This window comes from Eschscholzia californica, unplaced genomic scaffold, assembly GCF_041429995.1.
Source record: "Eschscholzia californica isolate CP2 unplaced genomic scaffold, dmEscCali1.0.p SCAF_5, whole genome shotgun sequence".
Taxonomy (NCBI): Eukaryota; Viridiplantae; Streptophyta; class Magnoliopsida; order Ranunculales; family Papaveraceae; genus Eschscholzia; species Eschscholzia californica.
Window position 1 is genome coordinate 15,751,994 of NW_028238472.1, and position 17,862 is coordinate 15,769,855.

Genomic DNA, 17,862 nt, shown 5'->3' on the forward strand with positions numbered 1-17,862 from the left:
AAAGAACAACCCAAAATGATAAATGGAACTCAATTAGGAATCCTCAGCCTTCTCCTATGTTCCTAATTGACATTTTCTAATACTGTCCTTAGTGTTCTCCTAGATGGTATGGTATTTATCAGATAACTTACCGTCAGGCCTAGCTCTTCGGCTGGATTTATAGTTGTTTCATCATACTCCGCGCTAGCTGATCCTTCCCCAAATTCTTCCTCGTCCAGAAGTTCTAAAAGAAAACTAGCGATTAATGAAGGATCTTGTAACAAAATATCTCATACAGTAAAAGATGGAAATGCTATTATAAAGCTTACCTGGGTAACCCAGGTTGGGCCTCCTCATGGGAAGGGTCACTGGGTAGTTACTGCCGTAATCCTGTATTGTATTCAAAAAAGATAGATATCACAATAAAATTTACTTTTACTAGCAAAAAAAGATGGAGCTGAGCAAGGTCAACTCTTACCCAAGGTTCGACATATTTTTTTTCTTTCTTCATTTCATTAGGTGCAGTTGAAGTGGGGCCGTCTGAAGTAACACCTGAGAAGGAAAGAGATATTGCATGAAGCGTCTTGTTTCTTGGGATTCATACTGATGTTTCATTAGATATACGAATTGCTTACCATCACTAGCAGCAACACGTTGAGCTTTGGATCTACTATTTTCACCATGTGACCTTATTGAAGTTGATCCACCGGTATTACAAAATGCAACTTGCATAGGTGGAGCATAAATATTGGAGTTTTACACAATATTCATATAATAGTGGGGGTGTATGTCAAGTACTGAAATGCATGTGTGGATATGTAAGTAAAGATCTATAATTTCACTTTACACAATTTCAAATATATGGAGAACTCTAAAAACACCAATTAGACAGGTTTCAGACACTTTGGGAATTTGTTTACATGTTTCCACACTAAAATGTGAGTAACCCTAATGGTAGGTGGAGTGACATCAATGGAGCCATTTTTGAAGAAATTCTTCCCAGAGGTATACAAGAGAATGAAAGAGGATAAGAAAATAAGCAACTACTGCAAATTTGATAGTCAACTCTTGACATTATTCACATCTTCTCTGTACATTGCTGGACTTGTTGCTTCATTTTTCACATCATCTGTCACAAGAGTTTTTGGTCGTAAGCCTTCTATACTCATTGGTGGTGTTGCTTTCCTCCTTGGTACCGCCCTTGGTGCCGCGGCCCTTAATATTTATATGCTCATATTCGGCCGACTATTACTTGGTGTTGGTGTTGGATTCGCTAATCAGGTATGTCTGACTCAAATTGACTCAGATTTGATTACCACAAAAGATTTTGGCATCTTCCGTACCAATTTTCTTGAAACAAGACCTCGCTTTTATTAAGGCTTCAACCACAGGGCGACTATTTAGTCCATCGCTTTTGCACAATCAACACTTTAACCTCTAAGTTCGTATAAGTTAACAGAATGACTCCTAAAACTGACAGTTTCGTTTGTGGACTCCGTTCATCATTGGTTCTCCGATAATTTCTTTGCAAGTTCTACCCTTGTTTTTCTATTGTTTTTGCCATTTCCTTCACTTATCCATTTTATGTTCTTTCCTTCTTGTTCGTTTCATCAGGCAGTCCCACATATCTATCAGAAATGGCACCACCTAGATACAGAGGAGCAATTAGCATTGGCTTCCAATTTAGTGTTGGCATTGGAGTTTTATCAGCCAATCTCATATCTTTCGGCAGCGAAAAAATCAAAAGTGGTTTTGGCTGGAGAATTTCACTTGCCATGGCTGCAGTTCCAGGCCTTGGTCTTAACTCTTGGTTCCATTTTTCTTCCTGAAACTCCAAATAGCCTTATTGGACACAAAAAGGGGCATGAAAAGGCGAAATTGGTATTACAGAAAGTAAGAGGTGTTATTGATGTTGAAGCAGAGTTTGAAGATTTAATCGAAGCTAGTTCAAAATCGACAAAGACGTTATGAAATAACACGAACATATCAAGCTTTTGAGAAGTCTACGTACTCTTGTTCTTCATTCACAGAAAAATCATCTTTCAATTTGGACAGTGGAGTAGGTTTGCACGATTAAACCACGTAATCACTTGTGTTCTTCTACGACTGACTCTTATCATCTCTTCTCTAGTTTTGGTGATTTGTTATAACAGATATCATGAACATATCAATGTTAAAATTTGACTAATGGGAAATAAGGATTTCTTAGAAGAAAACTCAAGATGGCTTACTAGGTAAGAGGTCCGCCAAATGCCATAATCATCAGTCAATTTGCCTGTATCTACAACACGGTAAAGGTATGATGTCATGAATGTATGTACTTACATCGTAAAGGATTTCCCCGAGCTTCAGTTTGATGGCTCCGCTCTTGTATACTAGCATTTTTCCCAGATACCCCTGCGGCAACTCATTCAAACCTTTTCCTGGAGGAGCTATATTTTGGGATGGTGGTGAGCTGCTACTTCTAGATGTCTCTTTCCCCTTGGCACTAGCCTGACGTTTAACAAAAGGTAGGGAAACAGGTAGCTGAAGAAAGAACATGTCTGTTTCTCCACTTTCCTTCTGCCAACACCATCAATTAAGTATAAAAAACCCTGCCTGCCTGTATAATGTAAAAGCTAAAGCGGGAGTCCCGGACAATTAGTTCTTATTAAGAATTGTTTCAAACCTTTCTAATATCTAAGAATATGACAATTGTTACAGTGTTCTTGTCGTAGACCTTAAGCCAGATCAAATCTAAGATATTGCCGTCCCAAATAAAGTTAAAAGAACAACCACGAATCCTCAGCTTTCTCCTACATTCCTACTTGACATTTTCTAATACTGTCTTTTGTGTTCTCCTAGATGGTATGGTATTTATCAGATAACTTACCGTCAGGCCTAGCTCTTCAGCTGGATTTATAGTTGTTTCATCATACTCCAGGTTAACTGATCCCTCCCCAAATTCTTCCTCGTCCAGAAGTTCTAAAAGAAAACTAGTGATTAATAAAAGATCTTGTAACAAAACATCTCATATGGTAAAATATGGGAATGCTATACTAAAGCTTACCTGGGTCACCCAGGTTGGGCCTCCTCATGGGAAGGGTCACTGGGTAGTTACTGTCGTAGTCCTGTATTGTATTCAAAGAAGATAGATATCACAATAAAATTTACTTTTACTAGCAAAAACAGATGGAGCTGAGCAAGGTCAACTCTTACCCAAGGTTCGACATATTTTTTTTCTTTCTTCATTTCATTAGGTGCAGTTGAAGTGGGGCCGTCTGAAGTAACACCTGAGAAGGAAAGAGATATTGCATGAAGCGTCTTGTTTCTTGGGATTCATACTGATGTTTCATTAGATATACGAATTGCTTACCATCACTAGCAGCAACACGTTGAGCTTTGGATCTACTATTTTCACCATGTGACCTTATTGAAGTTGATCCACCGGTATTACAAAATGCAACTTGCATAGGTGGAGCATAAATATTGAAACATTTATAATGGCTAAGGATACTTAGTATCAATCATCTTTAGAGAGCATAAATATTGAAACATTCTATTTTACCATTTACCAAAATTTATGAAATTAAATCTAAACTATTCAACTTATAGGTGGGTTTCCCTGCTCCATAGGACTAGATATTTTAATCAAGGGACATTTCAAGTCTTTGATGATTTATATTCTCTTTCTTATCATTGTGTGATCAAGTTGAACACTCATCTACATATGGTATTACAAAATTAAACTTATGCCACTAAAATTACTTGACATCCAGACTTCTAAATACTCGAGTTATTTGCTCTTCGAATCTGAGGAAATAGCAAGATATTGCAAATTGGAGACTACTGTAATGAATGGAAACCCCACAACTAAGTTAGCTCAAGGATCTTCACAATCAAAAGAAAGCTAAATAAGAGTGCGTGATATGGTTTCAATGCTATGATTCATCTAATATATAACTTTCTAGAAACTAATTATTGTGGACAACTTAATGATTTCAATTATTAGTCGTAGAACTAGCAGATCAACAATTGTATATCAAAACACATCATAGTTCAAAACCGCATGAAGATGGGAATGTGAGATATAAACCACGACCCAAATTTATCAAAATATACCAATATCCATGTAAAATATAGCACTATAAGAAAGATAATGAGATAATGAAGGCTTTTATGAATGATAAACAGACTCCGTTTCCTTAGAACCCTTTTCTGACTGTTTCCGCAGTAACTTATACTACTTGAGACATTGCAGGCCGACCTAGCAAGTGAAGGGTCTTATAACCAAATGCCAAATAACTGAACAAGGTTTTTTAATATCATAAGTAAGAAAGTTCACTTCTTCAGATCCCGTAAAAATTTCAGAAGGATTAGGATGAAATAAGTCAGTCCCACTGACTCTAAAGGGTAACAATAGCATTGATTATTTTGACTTGACCAAATTGGCATGCACGTAGATTAAAATGTTCATTTAGTACGAACTCATCTATAGAAGATGAACATTTTAGGGTCCAAAATTAAAGAGTGATATAGGAAAACAACTTACACTTTTTATCAACTTTTGGCATCTGCCTTCGTGATCTTTCCTGTGAACGGGGAATAAGAAAAAGTATTGTATTTGAACAAAGTACTTACAAAGGTAAATTTCTATAGAGATTAAGAAAGGATAGGAAAACAGATTAAAGACTAGTACATTGACATGTCTCAGCACCTCCGTCATCTGGGCAGCTTCTGCTTCTGCTTCTGGAAGTGTTTCACTGCGTGAAACTGAAATAGTTACTTGTGCTTCCAAACATACAACGGTTTTGTTTTTCTTTCTTCACGTCACCACCTCGACCAGTAAACTAGTAAATTATTGGGTATGAACTACATTACATCTTTGAATTTCATGAAGAGAACTACATTAACTTTACAGAATTCTAAATAAACAAGCATGAAACACTTAGCAATATAAATCAACTATAGAGATAAAAGCAAAGAAAATACAAATGTCCATACGTTTAAGTAGAATTCGGAGTTACAATGCAAAATTAAGATTTGATGCAAAGTGAAGAATGTGTGTTTTGTTACTTGTTACTTTTGTACAGGAAAAAGACTTGGAATAAAGCTTGTGAATGAGGAGCACGGATCAAGGATTTGTACCAGTTCTGATGTCTTCTTTTTTCGATCATAATGATGGTGAACATCTATTTGGCATGTGGCCATCACTTGTCGTACTCCAATGATAATTAAGTTTGTCCCTTGAATGGCTTCAACTTGGAAAACCCAATCATTTCCTTTCCAATTAAAGTGAATAATTTCTTCAATCCAATTACTACTCTTGTCTTCCTCTTCGCGTAGAATCCACATCTTCAAAATCTTTTTTGTTCTATCTATCTCTAAAATAGCTAAACATCCATCAACCTCTAACAAATGTCTCATTTCTAACATCAAATGCTAATATAAAATTGAACATCTCGTAAGATGTATGCCCACAAGGCCTCCAAAAAATAAAACCATTTGCATAAATATAATCAAAATAGCCAACATCACATGGTAGTCTCACATCAATTCTTCTCCAACAAGTGTCTTTGCCTATAGTGAATACCTCACAAAACCTAATCTTCTTAACCTGAATGTCATCTTTAGGGTATACGTACCATAAGCGAATGGCTTTATATACCTTACTTATAGGATCAAATCCTAATCCATACATTTCAAAGGAATGGGAATCAAATTCTTCAAAACTTTCCATTATCTTTGTATCCTCCTCTAGTGTGCCCAATTTTCTTTCTTCTCTAGTGCTAAGATTGTAAAGAATAATTGAGTTTTGGTTGCACGTCTCGCGAAAACATATCAAACCATTTACGGGTTTTAAAGTACACAAGTCATTTGTTAGATACTGATTTAAAACGCATCAATGACTTTACAGGAAGTCTTAGCATTATCTCTAATACTAAATTATCAAGAAACATAATATTAGTAGGGTTGGGAGTATGATAAGAATTACCACTATCCATAAGAATACCAAGTTGTTTTCCCCTTTACTCCTTTATATAGTAGATTTGGGTGGGTTTCTAATTTAAGGATTAGGTTAGGAAGAAAATTACTTTTGTAGAGAATTTACGGATTTTGGTTCAGTTTTGCAACTTTCCATATTTCTGATTTGGGTGGGTTTCCATACTTTTTTAGGGAATTTCCCAAATTCTATGGAGATGATGAAAGGAATCGTGAGGGTGAAATCATGGAGGAAAACCTTTACTCACCGCTCATCAGTTGTATCGAGAGGGAGAGAGGGTGAAATCACTTTTCACTCCACTTTCCTTTATGATCTGGACCGTTGATAGATTCAACGGTCCAGATCTGATTTGTGCAGAGGGTCTTAGTCATAAACTCGCTGGTTTCGCGGACTAGACTGATATTCCGCCAAATTTGAAAAGTAGCAAAAAGAAGCCACGTGGCCCCTCTTAATTGGGTGGCTACAATGTCGCTTTTGGGCTTTCGCCCCAAACCTTCCGAGCCAATGATAGGGTCTTAAAATTGATTTTAATCAAACGTCCAGATTATAAAGAACAAAATTTAAAATTTAAAATTTAAAATTGATTTTAATAAACCTCTTAATTTTACACAGCTTTCTCTCTACCTGTGCTTCCCCTCAACTAGGGGTGGGATTTTGGCCTGGAACCCGCCCACGACCGTTCGAGTCCGCAGAGTCAGTGACCGTCTGAGGCCCGAATCAGTCAGTATCCGCCCGATCGAAATAGCTTAAGTGGACGGACGCGAGCACAGGTCCTTACCCAGTGATCCGACCGAGTCCGCCCGACCGAACCCCGCAATACCCGTCCGTTTATCCTACTCGTTATACCCGCCCGCCTATATGATTGGTTTTAAGCCTTTAGATTTGGAGGGTTAGCTACAACCGTTAGATTTCAAGAGTAAAAATATATAACCCTACAAATCACTTTTCTTAATCTTGTCTTCACCTCTCTACTTTTATAGTCTATCTCTCCTCCAAATCTCAATATTTTATCAGTAACCCTCGAATCCACAATACAACGATCGTAACCATGAGAAGAAGAATAGAACCGATGGTAATTCATGAAAAATCTCAATGATTATCTTTTAATTTTGTATTCATTTACCTTTTAGAATTATAAAGTGAGAGTTTAGAAAGTTGCATTCAGCTACTAAACAGATTTAATTTCAAATAAAAATTTCTTTATTTGTTCATTACTGACCGGTGCCCGACCGACCGATACCCTGATTGTCTGACTATCAAAATGGTCACGGACGGGCACTTTGTTGGAGAAAAATCTGAAATGTCTGCTCGTTTTGTCCGGATGTCCGAGTGGACATTTAAGACTTGTGCCCGTTCCGCCCAGACCGGTTGTGTTAGTGTCCGTTTTTCGCCCGTCCTGACCGATTCCCACCCCTACCCTCAACTGAACCCTAAACCATCAACTTCACTTCTTATATTCTCTTGTCGATTTTCGTCATAATAAGAGGTAATCCTTGCTCTCTTAAGTCTTGTTTATTGTATTGTAGAGTTCTTATTTTCATCTCAATAGATTGTTTAAGAAAACCTAAAAATGTCAAAAACTATAACCAAACCTAGGACATACTTTGTTTATCGATTCATACTCCTCATTTCACCAATTTTGAATTATTATTTCTTGTTAAATGTTGGACTTTATTTTTTGTTTACTGTTTTTCAATGTTTGAGGTTGATTTTTGTTTGTGGTATGTTTGAGCTTGATTTGGTTTGGGTTTGATTAATGAAGATTTGTATAGCTTACTAGAACATGTTAAAGTACCTTCTTTAGGTGTTAAAAGTACTTGAAAACTATGGCTAAGCTCAATGAACACCAGAAGCAAGTTTAAATTTTTTTTGTTGTTTATGTTGATGTGCATAGATTTTGAAAATTGTTTTGCAAAATTAATCAGGTGTTGAAACAAGTAAGTTTTTATGTGAACTCAGGAGTTTAATGACAATGGACTCTATAGATGAAAGCAAGAAAAGATTATATGTGCTCGCGGTCGAAAGAAAGGTAATCTACAGGTGAAATCTTTTGAGAACTCTAGAAATTCCATATCGACAGTTCACCTTGTGTCCGAAAATGGTATGCAACTCCATTTATATCTAATTTAACTAAAAATGTTTGTACTCCATCCTCCGGTTGTGTTACAATCTTCATTGTATCATTTGCAGGGCTTCATATGAGGGGATGCGACTTTTGGTGTTGGTTGGACCAATTGCAGATGTGTCGGTTATCATCTTTGAAAATACAACTGCAAGAATCGCAGTGATGAGGTTAAAGATGAAGAACAAAAAACAAATACGTTTAGTGTTATGTATTTTGTAGTTGTTAAAGTACTAAATATTGGTCAATATGGGTTTATTTGGACTTCTTTGGCATACATTTACTAAATCCCGGATGTTATTTTCAACTCTCTCTAAAAAAACTGCTATAATTTACTACAACCTATCTGCTTTATAAATTGCTATGTCTTCTTTAGTCACTAACTCACTATGCTTCGTGTCTCGTAGTGAATTTGGTTCCTGTAAAGTTGAATTTAGATAGTGAGAAACGACAAGGTTGAGGCAAACCAACCAATACTAAATCAAAATTTATCTCCTCAACAATACTCCCACAAAGCTATATGCCAAATTTGCTAGAAAGTTTGGCACTTAGCCATTGAATTCTATAATCCCCTCACTCCATTCTCCACTCATTTAGTATCTTTCATCACTTGTATCATACCATCTGCACAAGGTTATTGGTTCACTTACGTACCTACCAAATATCTGCGTGAACATGTCGTAGTCCCCACTTGCCGCACAAGCTTTGGAATATCAAAGATGGATGGATGCTATGGCTCTTGAATTTGATACGTTGTTAACATAAAAATTTGTTCTCACCTTTCTCAAAATTGGGTGAGGTGAAAGATCCAAGATAGTATATATTATCTTGTCTCAAATTAGAATTCTTGCCGACAGAGGACCCTTCCTCTCCAAGCTAACTAACCGATTCATTTATAGTGTATAGTAGCAAAAATTTGGCAGCGTTTTGCTTCATTGTTCAAGTACCACATCTTGGTGCATCAACATTGGTTCACTTCGAGTTTGTCTTCAACAACTCGGGATTCCTTCATCAAAGCACGGGATGGCCTAGAGAGAGGTTCGGGACAGCTGCTCGGTTGCTCGGGGCAGCTCAGACATGCACGAGACACCTCTCTTTGGCTGGATCTTCAAATTTTGTGGCCAGAATGTGGAGACCTAGCCGGAGCTAGTTAGGGTGGTTCCGGTCACTCTTTTGGCCGGAAAGCTTAGGGCTTTTGTTCCCCATCCTATTGGCTAGCTTCTCATGTGGTTTGATTTGATTTTGGGTTAGAAATGTCTAGAGAGAGAAAGCTTGAGTAGTCTTTAATGGTGGTTTGTGATAAATGAAGAAGATGATGGTGATTGCTACGGGGAACTCTGGTTTTTGCTCGAGGACACCATTTTGGTAATTCTAAAGAGAATCCAGAATTTCACTAAGGGGAGATAGGATGCACCTAGATACTCATATTTTTCGTAGATGTTAGCCTCGCACCACATCGAAAAAACGGGATTCTCTCTTCATCTTTTTCTCATTTATTATTCATTCACCATATTTATCTAACTCTTGTATCCGGATACTTTTAAAGCATGATTTGATGTGATGAATGACTTATGATTTGTTTAAATGTTAATTTAATTGACTTCGTCTAATTTTATAAATTAGAAGCCTTGATCTTAATCGTCTATTGACACAAGGTTTGATAATGCGTACTTAGTTTGATAATCGATGCTTACTAACCTTTGAGCGATTATACTTAGTTTGACGTATTATACTTATTAGTGTCATACTTGTTCATTGTCAATTTATTAGATAGTGTGTGTTAAGTTTGATAGTTGATGCTTAGTGACGTTTGATCGATTATGCTTAGTTTGACACATTATGCTTAGGATTGTCAATGTGGGTGAAGTTAATAAACTTTTCATGCGAATAGATACTTAGTATTTGTCACTTTCGATCTTGTGGATCGGAGTATTCCTCTCAACCGACTCTTACCCGAATCGACTCTTACCCGTCTCGACACTTGTCCCTCCGACTCTTCTCTCGAATCTCTCTCGGTCGCTTACTTAGATTTTTAGTTTAGTTTTATTTGCCTTCTTCTTTGTTGCTTACTCCATTATAAAACCCCCCGTTTACCTTTGTCTCTTTTCGTTTTTGCCTAAGTTTACTTGTGATACCTAAACGGGTGGATAAAACCCTTCATTATCCGAATCACCTTCCTATCCTTGGATCGGCCCTGACTTTATCGGGTTACTACTTGATACCTCCACTTGGGTTCGCACCTTTTCGGGCGCATCATTTATCGATTCGCTTCATACAACATTTCCGTTTGTTTTATTACTAGGGTATAGCACATGCCCTACTTCTATAATTATCTCAGTCAACATAAAATCCCTTTTGTTTTATTACTAGGGCATAATGTTACGAGAGAGTAGTAAATATAAAGTAAAAATGATAATTATAATTACATTAAGTTTGGAGATAACACGACTACTCACTTGTACCTTCTTTAGAAGACATTGATATACTTACTACATTTATCCCCTTATAGTGCTCTACTTTGTTCTCTACTTCACAAAAGGTGCATTTTCACTTATCATGTTCAAATAATTTTGGTATGAGCATGTTTCATTTTCACAAAGATTGTATACCTCCATGGAAGATTCCAAACGCAAGAATAAGTAGTCGTTTTGAGGAATCAAATCTTTATCATCAAGTATAGATTCCTTTTTTCGTTTTTGCAGCTTGAGTTTGAAGCTGCAAAAACCATCCGCCCCTGTCTCCATCCTAAGACTACTCAATGTCACCAATAACCTTCAATTATTTTCAATCCACCTGTCAAATATGACTGGTTAACTATCTTCTTTTTCTCGTCAATATCTCTCCAAAAGTTTCTCTTCTCATCAATCTCTCTCTCTCTCTCTCTCTCTCTCTCTCTCATCAATCATGGCTGTTGGAGTGTTGGAAGTGGGAGCATCAGCAGAAGTTGGAAGGAAATACAATGGGAGGGTGACAACATTTGTAGTTTTATCTTGTATGATGGCTGCCATGGGAGGTCTTTTATTTGGTTATGACATAGGAATTTCAGGTGTGTACTCTTAATACTCTAGTAAGGACTAAATAAGGAAACTGTATCATTCATACTTTATTTTATAGAGATGTGTATCCTTCCCTTGTTACAGAGATATGTATCATTCATGACCAGACAATTTCCATTTGACCTACTATACAAATTCCCTATGTGTGCTTCCAAATATTGAAATTGCAGGGGTTGGAAGTGTTGGCTCAATAGCGGCTAGGGTTAGGTCGAGTCGGGTTGTATCAGTTGTAACCATAGTACCGAACCCACCAACATTTTCAGCATGGATGTGTCTATTGGAGACCTGTCTTTTTACTCTTGGGTCTCCCTCTCTCTTAGCGCCTCATGGAATGGAGCAGTTTGAGGGAGTTCGGACTGAGTCTAATCTGTGTTGGGTTTGAACAACATAGATTAGGCCCAGTCTGAGTGCCCCAGACTGCCCAAATCCATGGGTCTTGGACTGCTCAATCTGAAGTTTTGGGAAGTGTAAAGAGAGAGAAGGGCTAAAAGCAAAAGGAAGGAGTGCCTTTAGAGAACCCTTTCAGACTTTCAGCATAACAAGTGAATGTAGAGTGTAAACATACAATTCGTAGCACACATAACATCACCTCAAATTCAAAGTTTGACCTGATCCTTTTTGGGAAGTTTTATAGACGATACTCACAGTTGTTAAAGGCAATGTGTTTTTCACACAAGACTTGGTCAAAGCAACTTGACCAAGTATGGTTAGAGGCGATGCCCATGTTCCTTCTTCTCCGACGGAATGTAGCCAGTCGACAACTTCCGACCAATGACCTTAACTCAAAGAAAGAAAAAATATTTCTTGTTCTTTTGTCCTCCCTTTGCTGACACGAGTAGAGAGGGAAAGAGAAAAAGAAGGAAGAAAAAAGAAGACGAAAGAATTTTTTTAAGTTAAGGTCGATGCCTGCCGGTGACTCTGCAGCCGGAGAAGAAGGTAGGTGGGCATTGCCCTCTAGATCATTGTCTCAAATCATTTATGAGATTGTCTTCAACAACTTTGGGCATTGCCCATAAAATCTCTCATCCTTTTAACTGAAATTTTGGTAAATTAAATCATTATTATACTGAAAAGACAACGTTGAACAACTCATAAAATATACCAGTACTGAAATGCATGTGTGGATATGTGAAGTAAAGATCTATAATTTCACTTTACACTTCAAATATATGGAGAACAACTCTAAAAACACCAATTAGACAGATTTCAACACTTTGGGAATTTGTTTACATGTTTCCACACTAAAATGTGAGTAACCCTAAATGGTAGGTGGAGTGACATCAATGGAGCCATTTTTGAAGAAATTCTTCCCAGAGGTATACAAGAGAATGAAAGAGGACAAGAAAATAAGCAACTACTGCAAATTTGATAGTCAACTCTTGACATTATTCACATCTTCTCTATACATTGCTGGACTTGTTGCTTCATTTTTTGCATCATCTGTCACAAGAGTTTTTGGTCGGAAGCCTTCTATACTCATTGGTGGTGTTGCTTTCCTCCTCGGCACCGCCTTAGGTGTCGCTGCCCTCAATATTTATATGCTCATACTTGGTCGACTACTACTTGGTGTTGGTGTTGGATTCGCTAATCAGGTATGTCTGACTCAGATTTAATTACTATCATGGCTAGCAATTGAACGATAATGTCTAACAAAAAGTCCTTTATACTCGGACCTAGTCAAACGTAAGATTTGTAGACAACATCTTTTATGTATACATAATAAGCGTAACAAAACTATTAACTAATTTTATCGTGACACTGATTATATTGTCTCATATGACTTAGTTGCATATGGGTTTTAGCACAAAATTATATAGGCCCACCTTTATTAAGGCTTAATGGCGACTATTTAGTCCCTCATTTTTGCACAATCAACACTTTAACCTCTAAGTTTGTATAATTAACAGAATGACTCCTAGAATTGACACGTTTGTGGACTCTGTTCCTTAATTGTTTTCGGCGTTTCCTTCTCTCATCCATTTAAAAAAAATTTTGCTTGTTGTTTCATCAGGCAGTTCCACTATATCTATCAGAAATGGCACCACCTAGATACAGAGGAGCAATTAACATTGGTTTCTCATTTAGTATTGCCATTGGAAATTTATCAGCCAACCTCATAAATTTCGGCACTGAAAAAATAAAACATGGATTTGGCTGGAGAATTTCACTTGCCATGGCTGCAGTTCCAGCTTTAGTCTTAACTCTTGGTTCCATTTTTCTTCCGGAAACTCCAAATAGCCTTATTGGACAGAAAAACGGGCACGACAGGGCAAAATTAGTATTGCAGAAAGTAAGAGGTGTCATTGATGTTGAAGCAGAGTTTGAAGATTTACTCGAAGCTAGATCGAAATCGACAAAGACCTTAGGAAATAACACGAACCCACTAAGAAAAATCTTGGAGAAAAAATATAGGCCTCAACTAGTAATGTCAATAGCAATTCCATTTTTCCAACAATTAACAGGAATCAATGTTATTGCATTTTACGCACCGATATTGTTTCGAACTATTGGTTTAGGCGAGAGTGCTTCACTTATGTCTGCAGTTTTAATGGGCCTAGTAGCCCTTTGTTCGACATTTGGGTCGATGTTAGCCGTCGATAAATTTGGCCGACGGGCCTTGTTTATAGTAGGAGGAATCCAAATGTTTATATCACAAATGATAGTTGGTGGAATAATGGCATACAAACTAGGTGATCATACTGCATTATTGATTAAAGGGTATGCATATTTGGTACTAGTTCTTATCTGTGTTTATGTTTTAGGGTTTGGGTGGTCATGGGGTCCATTAGGTTGGTTAGTACCAAGTGAGATTTATCCATTAGAGATTAGATCAGCTGGTCAAAGTATAACAGTTGCTGTTAGTTTTATCTTTACATTTCTTATTGCTCAAGTATTTTTATCAATGCTTTGCCATTTTAAGTCTGGGATTTTCTTCTTCTTTGGTGGATGGGTATTTATCATGACAGTATTTGTTTACTTCTTATTGCCTGAAACTAAAGGTATACCCATTGAACAAATGGATCAAGTTTGGAGAGAACATTGGTTTTGGAAGAACATTGTGGGTGAGAATAATGGAGATTGTACTGGTACTATTTAGGGTTTTAATATATATATATATGTGTGTGTGTGCACGCGCGCTTGCCAGCACGTGTAATATCTAGTGTTTGAATATGTATACTTGTGTGTGATATCTTGGAGTATAAATGGCTAAGATTATAACTAAATGGGTAAGAACGAAGAATCTAGTGACAAAGTGACTTACTATTCTTCCTGCATTTTTTTCAATTTTCTGTAATGAGTGTCCTCTTACCTAATTCAATTATTCGTAACATCATTATCTACCACAATATTTTTATTTCAGACGTATTTTATTTATGACTTAATGACTCATACAAGTCCTAAAACGTCAATTTCGCGATTGACTTTCTGAATCAAAATTTGGGAATAAATCATGACCACCCGCTGTATTTCTTAAAACATAGCGACCCAATCCTAGAGTGAGTTTATGTGGTCCTTAAGTACTACAAAAATTATGTATATTTTGATTGGTGGATGCCATAATACTCCAAAATTTGTAATTAAAAGATCCCCCATTTTCATGGGAGTTGAATCCAAACTCTCAATGAAATAAAATTCAAGTCAATTGTTTACTTTGATAAATCTCAATGACATCAATAACCTTCAATTATTTTCAACCCCCCAGTCAAATATGACTGCTTAACTCTCTTCTTTCTTCTCATCAATCTCTCTCTCTCTCTCTCTCTCTCTCTCTCTCTTCATTCTCTCTCTATCAATCATGGCTGTTGGAGTGTTGGAAGTGGGAGTGGCAGCAAAAGCAGGAAGGAAATACAACGGAAGGGTGACAGCATTTGTAGTTCTATCTTGTATGATGGCTGCCATGGGAGGTCTTTTATTCGGTTATGACATAGGAATTTCAGGTTTGATACTCTTAATACTATATATAGTAAGGACTTAATAAAGAATCCATTAGTATATGAATTCTATGAGGGTCGTACTACTTGTGAATAGTTCATTAAATACTTTATTTCATTGAGATGTGTATGGTCGTCACCTACGGAGATATGTATCGTTCATGATCGGGCAATTCGCCGTACCTACTATATAAATTTGCTACGTGCTGTCAATAATTTGAAATTGCAGGGGTTGCAAGTGCTCACTCATTAGCGACTAGGGTCGGTCGAGTTGGGTCGGATCGGTTGTTACCTAACCCACCAACATTTTCAGCATAGCAAGGGTATATAGAGTGTAAACGTAGTGAATTAAATAATCATACTAAATAGACGGCGTTCAACAAAACTAACAAATATTATAAGGAAATGATAGTAAGGGAAATTATAGGCAGATTTGGAAGAGTAACTCAAATCAGACGTTGGGGGTTGATTGTCAACTTCCTCTTGATTTGTGTCTTAAACCAAAAAAATTACCCCGTATGTTGATTTGGAAGTTTTTTCTCAAATCTACACAGAATTTCTCTTGCTCTATCACTAGTGAATACTAAAATGCACGTGTGGGTATATGAAATAAAGATTTGTAATTTCACTTACAATATTTCAGATATCTTAAAACACCAATGGATAAATTTCGACACTTTCCGAAATTTGTTTATGTATTTCCGCACTAAAATGTGAATAACCCTAATGGTAGGTGGAGTGACATCAATGGAGCCATTTTTGAAGAAATTCTTCCCGGAGGTATACAAGAGAATGAAAGAGGACAAGAAAATAAGCAACTACTGCAAATTTGATAGTCAACTCTTGACATTATTCACATCTTCTCTGTACATTGCTGGACTTGTTGCTTCATTTTTCGCATCATCTGTCACAAGAGGTTTTGGTCGTAAGCCTTCTATACTCATTGGTGGTGTTGCTTTCCTCCTTGGTACCGCCCTTGGTGCCGCGGCACTTAATATTTATATGCTCATATTCGGCCGACTATTACTCGGTGTTGGTGTTGGATTCGCTAATCAGGTATGTCTGACTCAAATTGACTCAAATTTGATTACCACAGGAGATTTTGGCATCTTACGTACCAATTTTTTTGAAACAAGACCTCGCTTTTATTAAGGCTTCAACCACAGGGCGACTATTTAGTCCCTCGCTTTTGCACAATCAACACTTTAACCTCTAAGTTCGTATAAGTTAACAAAATGACTCCTAAAACTGACAGTTTCGTTTGTGGACTCCGTTCATCATTGGTTCTTCGATAATTTCTTTTGCAAGTTCCACCCTTGTTTTTCCGATTTCCTTCACTGGTCCATTTTATCTTCTTTCCTTCTTGTTTGTTTCATCAGGCAGTCCCACTATATCTATCAGAAATGGCACCACCTAGATACAGAGGAGCAATTAGCATTGGCTTCCAATTTAGTGTTGGCGTTGGAGTTTTATCAGCCAATCTCATAAATTTCGGCAGCGAAAAAATCAAAAGTGGTTTTGGCTGGAGAATTTCACTTGCCATGGCTGCAGTTCCAGCCTTGGTCTTAACTCTTGGTTCCATTTTTCTTCCTGAAACTCCAAATAGCCTTATTGGACACAAAAACGGGCACAAAAAGGCGAAAGTGGTATTACAGAAAGTAAGAGGTGTTATTGACGTTGAAGCAGAGTTTGAAGATCTAATTGAAGCTAGTTCAAAATCAACAAAGACCTTAGGAAATAACACGAACCCTCTTAGAAAGATCTCGGAGAAAAAATATAGGCCCCAACTAGTAATGTCAATAGCAATTCCATTTTTCCAACAAGTAACAGGAATCAATGTCATTGCATTTTACGCACCGATATTGTTTCGAACAATTGGTTTAGGCGAGAGTGCTTCACTTATGTCTGCAGTTTTAACGGGTCTAGTGGGCCTTTGTTCAACATTCGGGTCAATGTTAGCCGTCGATAAATTTGGCCGACGGGCCTTGTTTATAGTAGGAGGAGTCCAAATGTTTATATCACAAATGATAGTTGGTGGAATAATGGCATATAAACTAGGTGATCATACTGCATTATTGACTAAAGGGTATGCATATTTGGTACTAGTTCTTATCTGTGTTTATGTTTCAGGGTTTGGGTGGTCATGGGGTCCATTAGGTTGGTTGGTACCAAGTGAGATATTTCCATTAGAGATTAGATCAGCTGGTCAAAGTATAACAGTTGCTGTTAGTTTTATCTTCACATTTCTTATTGCTCAAGTATTTTTATCAATGCTTTGCCATTTTAAGTCTGGGATTTTCTTCTTCTTTGGTGGATGGGTTTTTATCATGACAGTATTTATTTACTTCTTATTGCCTGAAACTAAAGGTATACCCATTGAACAAATGGATCAAGTTTGGAGAGAACATTGGTTTTGGAAGAACATTGTGGGTGATAATAAAGGAGATTCTACTAGTACTATCTAGGGTTTTAATATGTATATACATGTGTGTGTTTGATAACTTGGAGTATTCATATATGAGGTAAAGATAACCAGTCTCCTATGGGTGCAGAGAACTGTTTCGAGAATTATTTAGTTGTATCCGAAACGAATTAATTATATTTTGGAAGTTTGCTCCGTTTATATTAATTAACTTACTATACTCGTTATATCAAAACATTACCTGGTCGTGTCGTGCCTTTCTCTAGGGCAACCATCTCATCACCTTAATAAACCATCCACAAATAAATGTTAGAACGATAAATAGCTACTTCATAAATTGATCATAATCTGAGAAATCAAGAAAATGT

At 37.0% G+C, this 17,862-nt stretch overlaps 3 protein-coding genes and 1 long non-coding RNA gene across 7 annotated transcripts; 2 read left to right on the forward strand and 2 right to left on the reverse strand.

The window, feature by feature from the left end:
• Positions 1–317: 317 nt before the first annotated feature.
• On the reverse strand, positions 318–6,209 carry LOC147537420 (uncharacterized). 4 transcript variants are annotated; one of them, XR_015226124.1, is made up of 11 exons: positions 5,107–6,209; positions 4,658–4,808; positions 4,511–4,550; positions 3,335–3,424; positions 3,178–3,251; positions 3,029–3,089; positions 2,852–2,943; positions 2,305–2,541; positions 615–704; positions 458–531; positions 318–369 (listed from the first exon to the last, which is right to left on the reverse strand). XR_015226124.1 is itself a non-coding variant. In XM_086643972.1 (9 exons), the coding sequence occupies exons 2-9, from the start codon at positions 4,682–4,684 to the stop codon at positions 747–749; spliced, it is 651 nt and encodes a 216-aa protein (XP_086500098.1). In that variant the 5' UTR covers positions 4,685–4,808; positions 5,107–6,209; the 3' UTR covers positions 619–746. The 4 variants fall into 4 exon arrangements, 3 of the variants coding, with proteins under 3 accessions (XP_086500098.1, XP_086500097.1, XP_086500096.1); XM_086643972.1 differs by lacking the exons at positions 318–369; positions 458–531 and having other exon boundaries at positions 619–776; XM_086643971.1 differs by lacking the exons at positions 318–369; positions 458–531; positions 615–704 and adding an exon at positions 792–1,626.
• Positions 6,210–10,782: 4,573 nt separating this feature from the next.
• Positions 10,783–14,495, forward strand: LOC147537421 (hexose carrier protein HEX6-like). Its single transcript, XM_086642450.1, has 3 exons — positions 10,783–11,130; positions 12,410–12,732; positions 13,152–14,495. Exons 1-3 carry the CDS (start codon positions 10,989–10,991, stop codon positions 14,235–14,237), a joined length of 1,551 nt encoding a protein of 516 aa, XP_086498576.1. The 5' UTR covers positions 10,783–10,988; the 3' UTR covers positions 14,238–14,495.
• A 240-nt stretch (positions 14,496–14,735) lies between these two features.
• Positions 14,736–17,695, forward strand: LOC147537422 (hexose carrier protein HEX6-like). Its single transcript, XM_086642449.1, has 3 exons — positions 14,736–15,078; positions 15,806–16,128; positions 16,452–17,695. Exons 1-3 carry the CDS (start codon positions 14,937–14,939, stop codon positions 17,535–17,537), a joined length of 1,551 nt encoding a protein of 516 aa, XP_086498575.1. The 5' UTR covers positions 14,736–14,936; the 3' UTR covers positions 17,538–17,695.
• On the reverse strand, positions 15,676–17,781 carry LOC147537423 (uncharacterized). The gene is made up of 2 exons (XR_015225810.1): positions 17,736–17,781; positions 15,676–16,662 (listed from the first exon to the last, which is right to left on the reverse strand). It is a non-coding gene; the product is annotated as an uncharacterized LOC147537423 (long non-coding RNA).
• Positions 17,782–17,862: the final 81 nt, after the last annotated feature.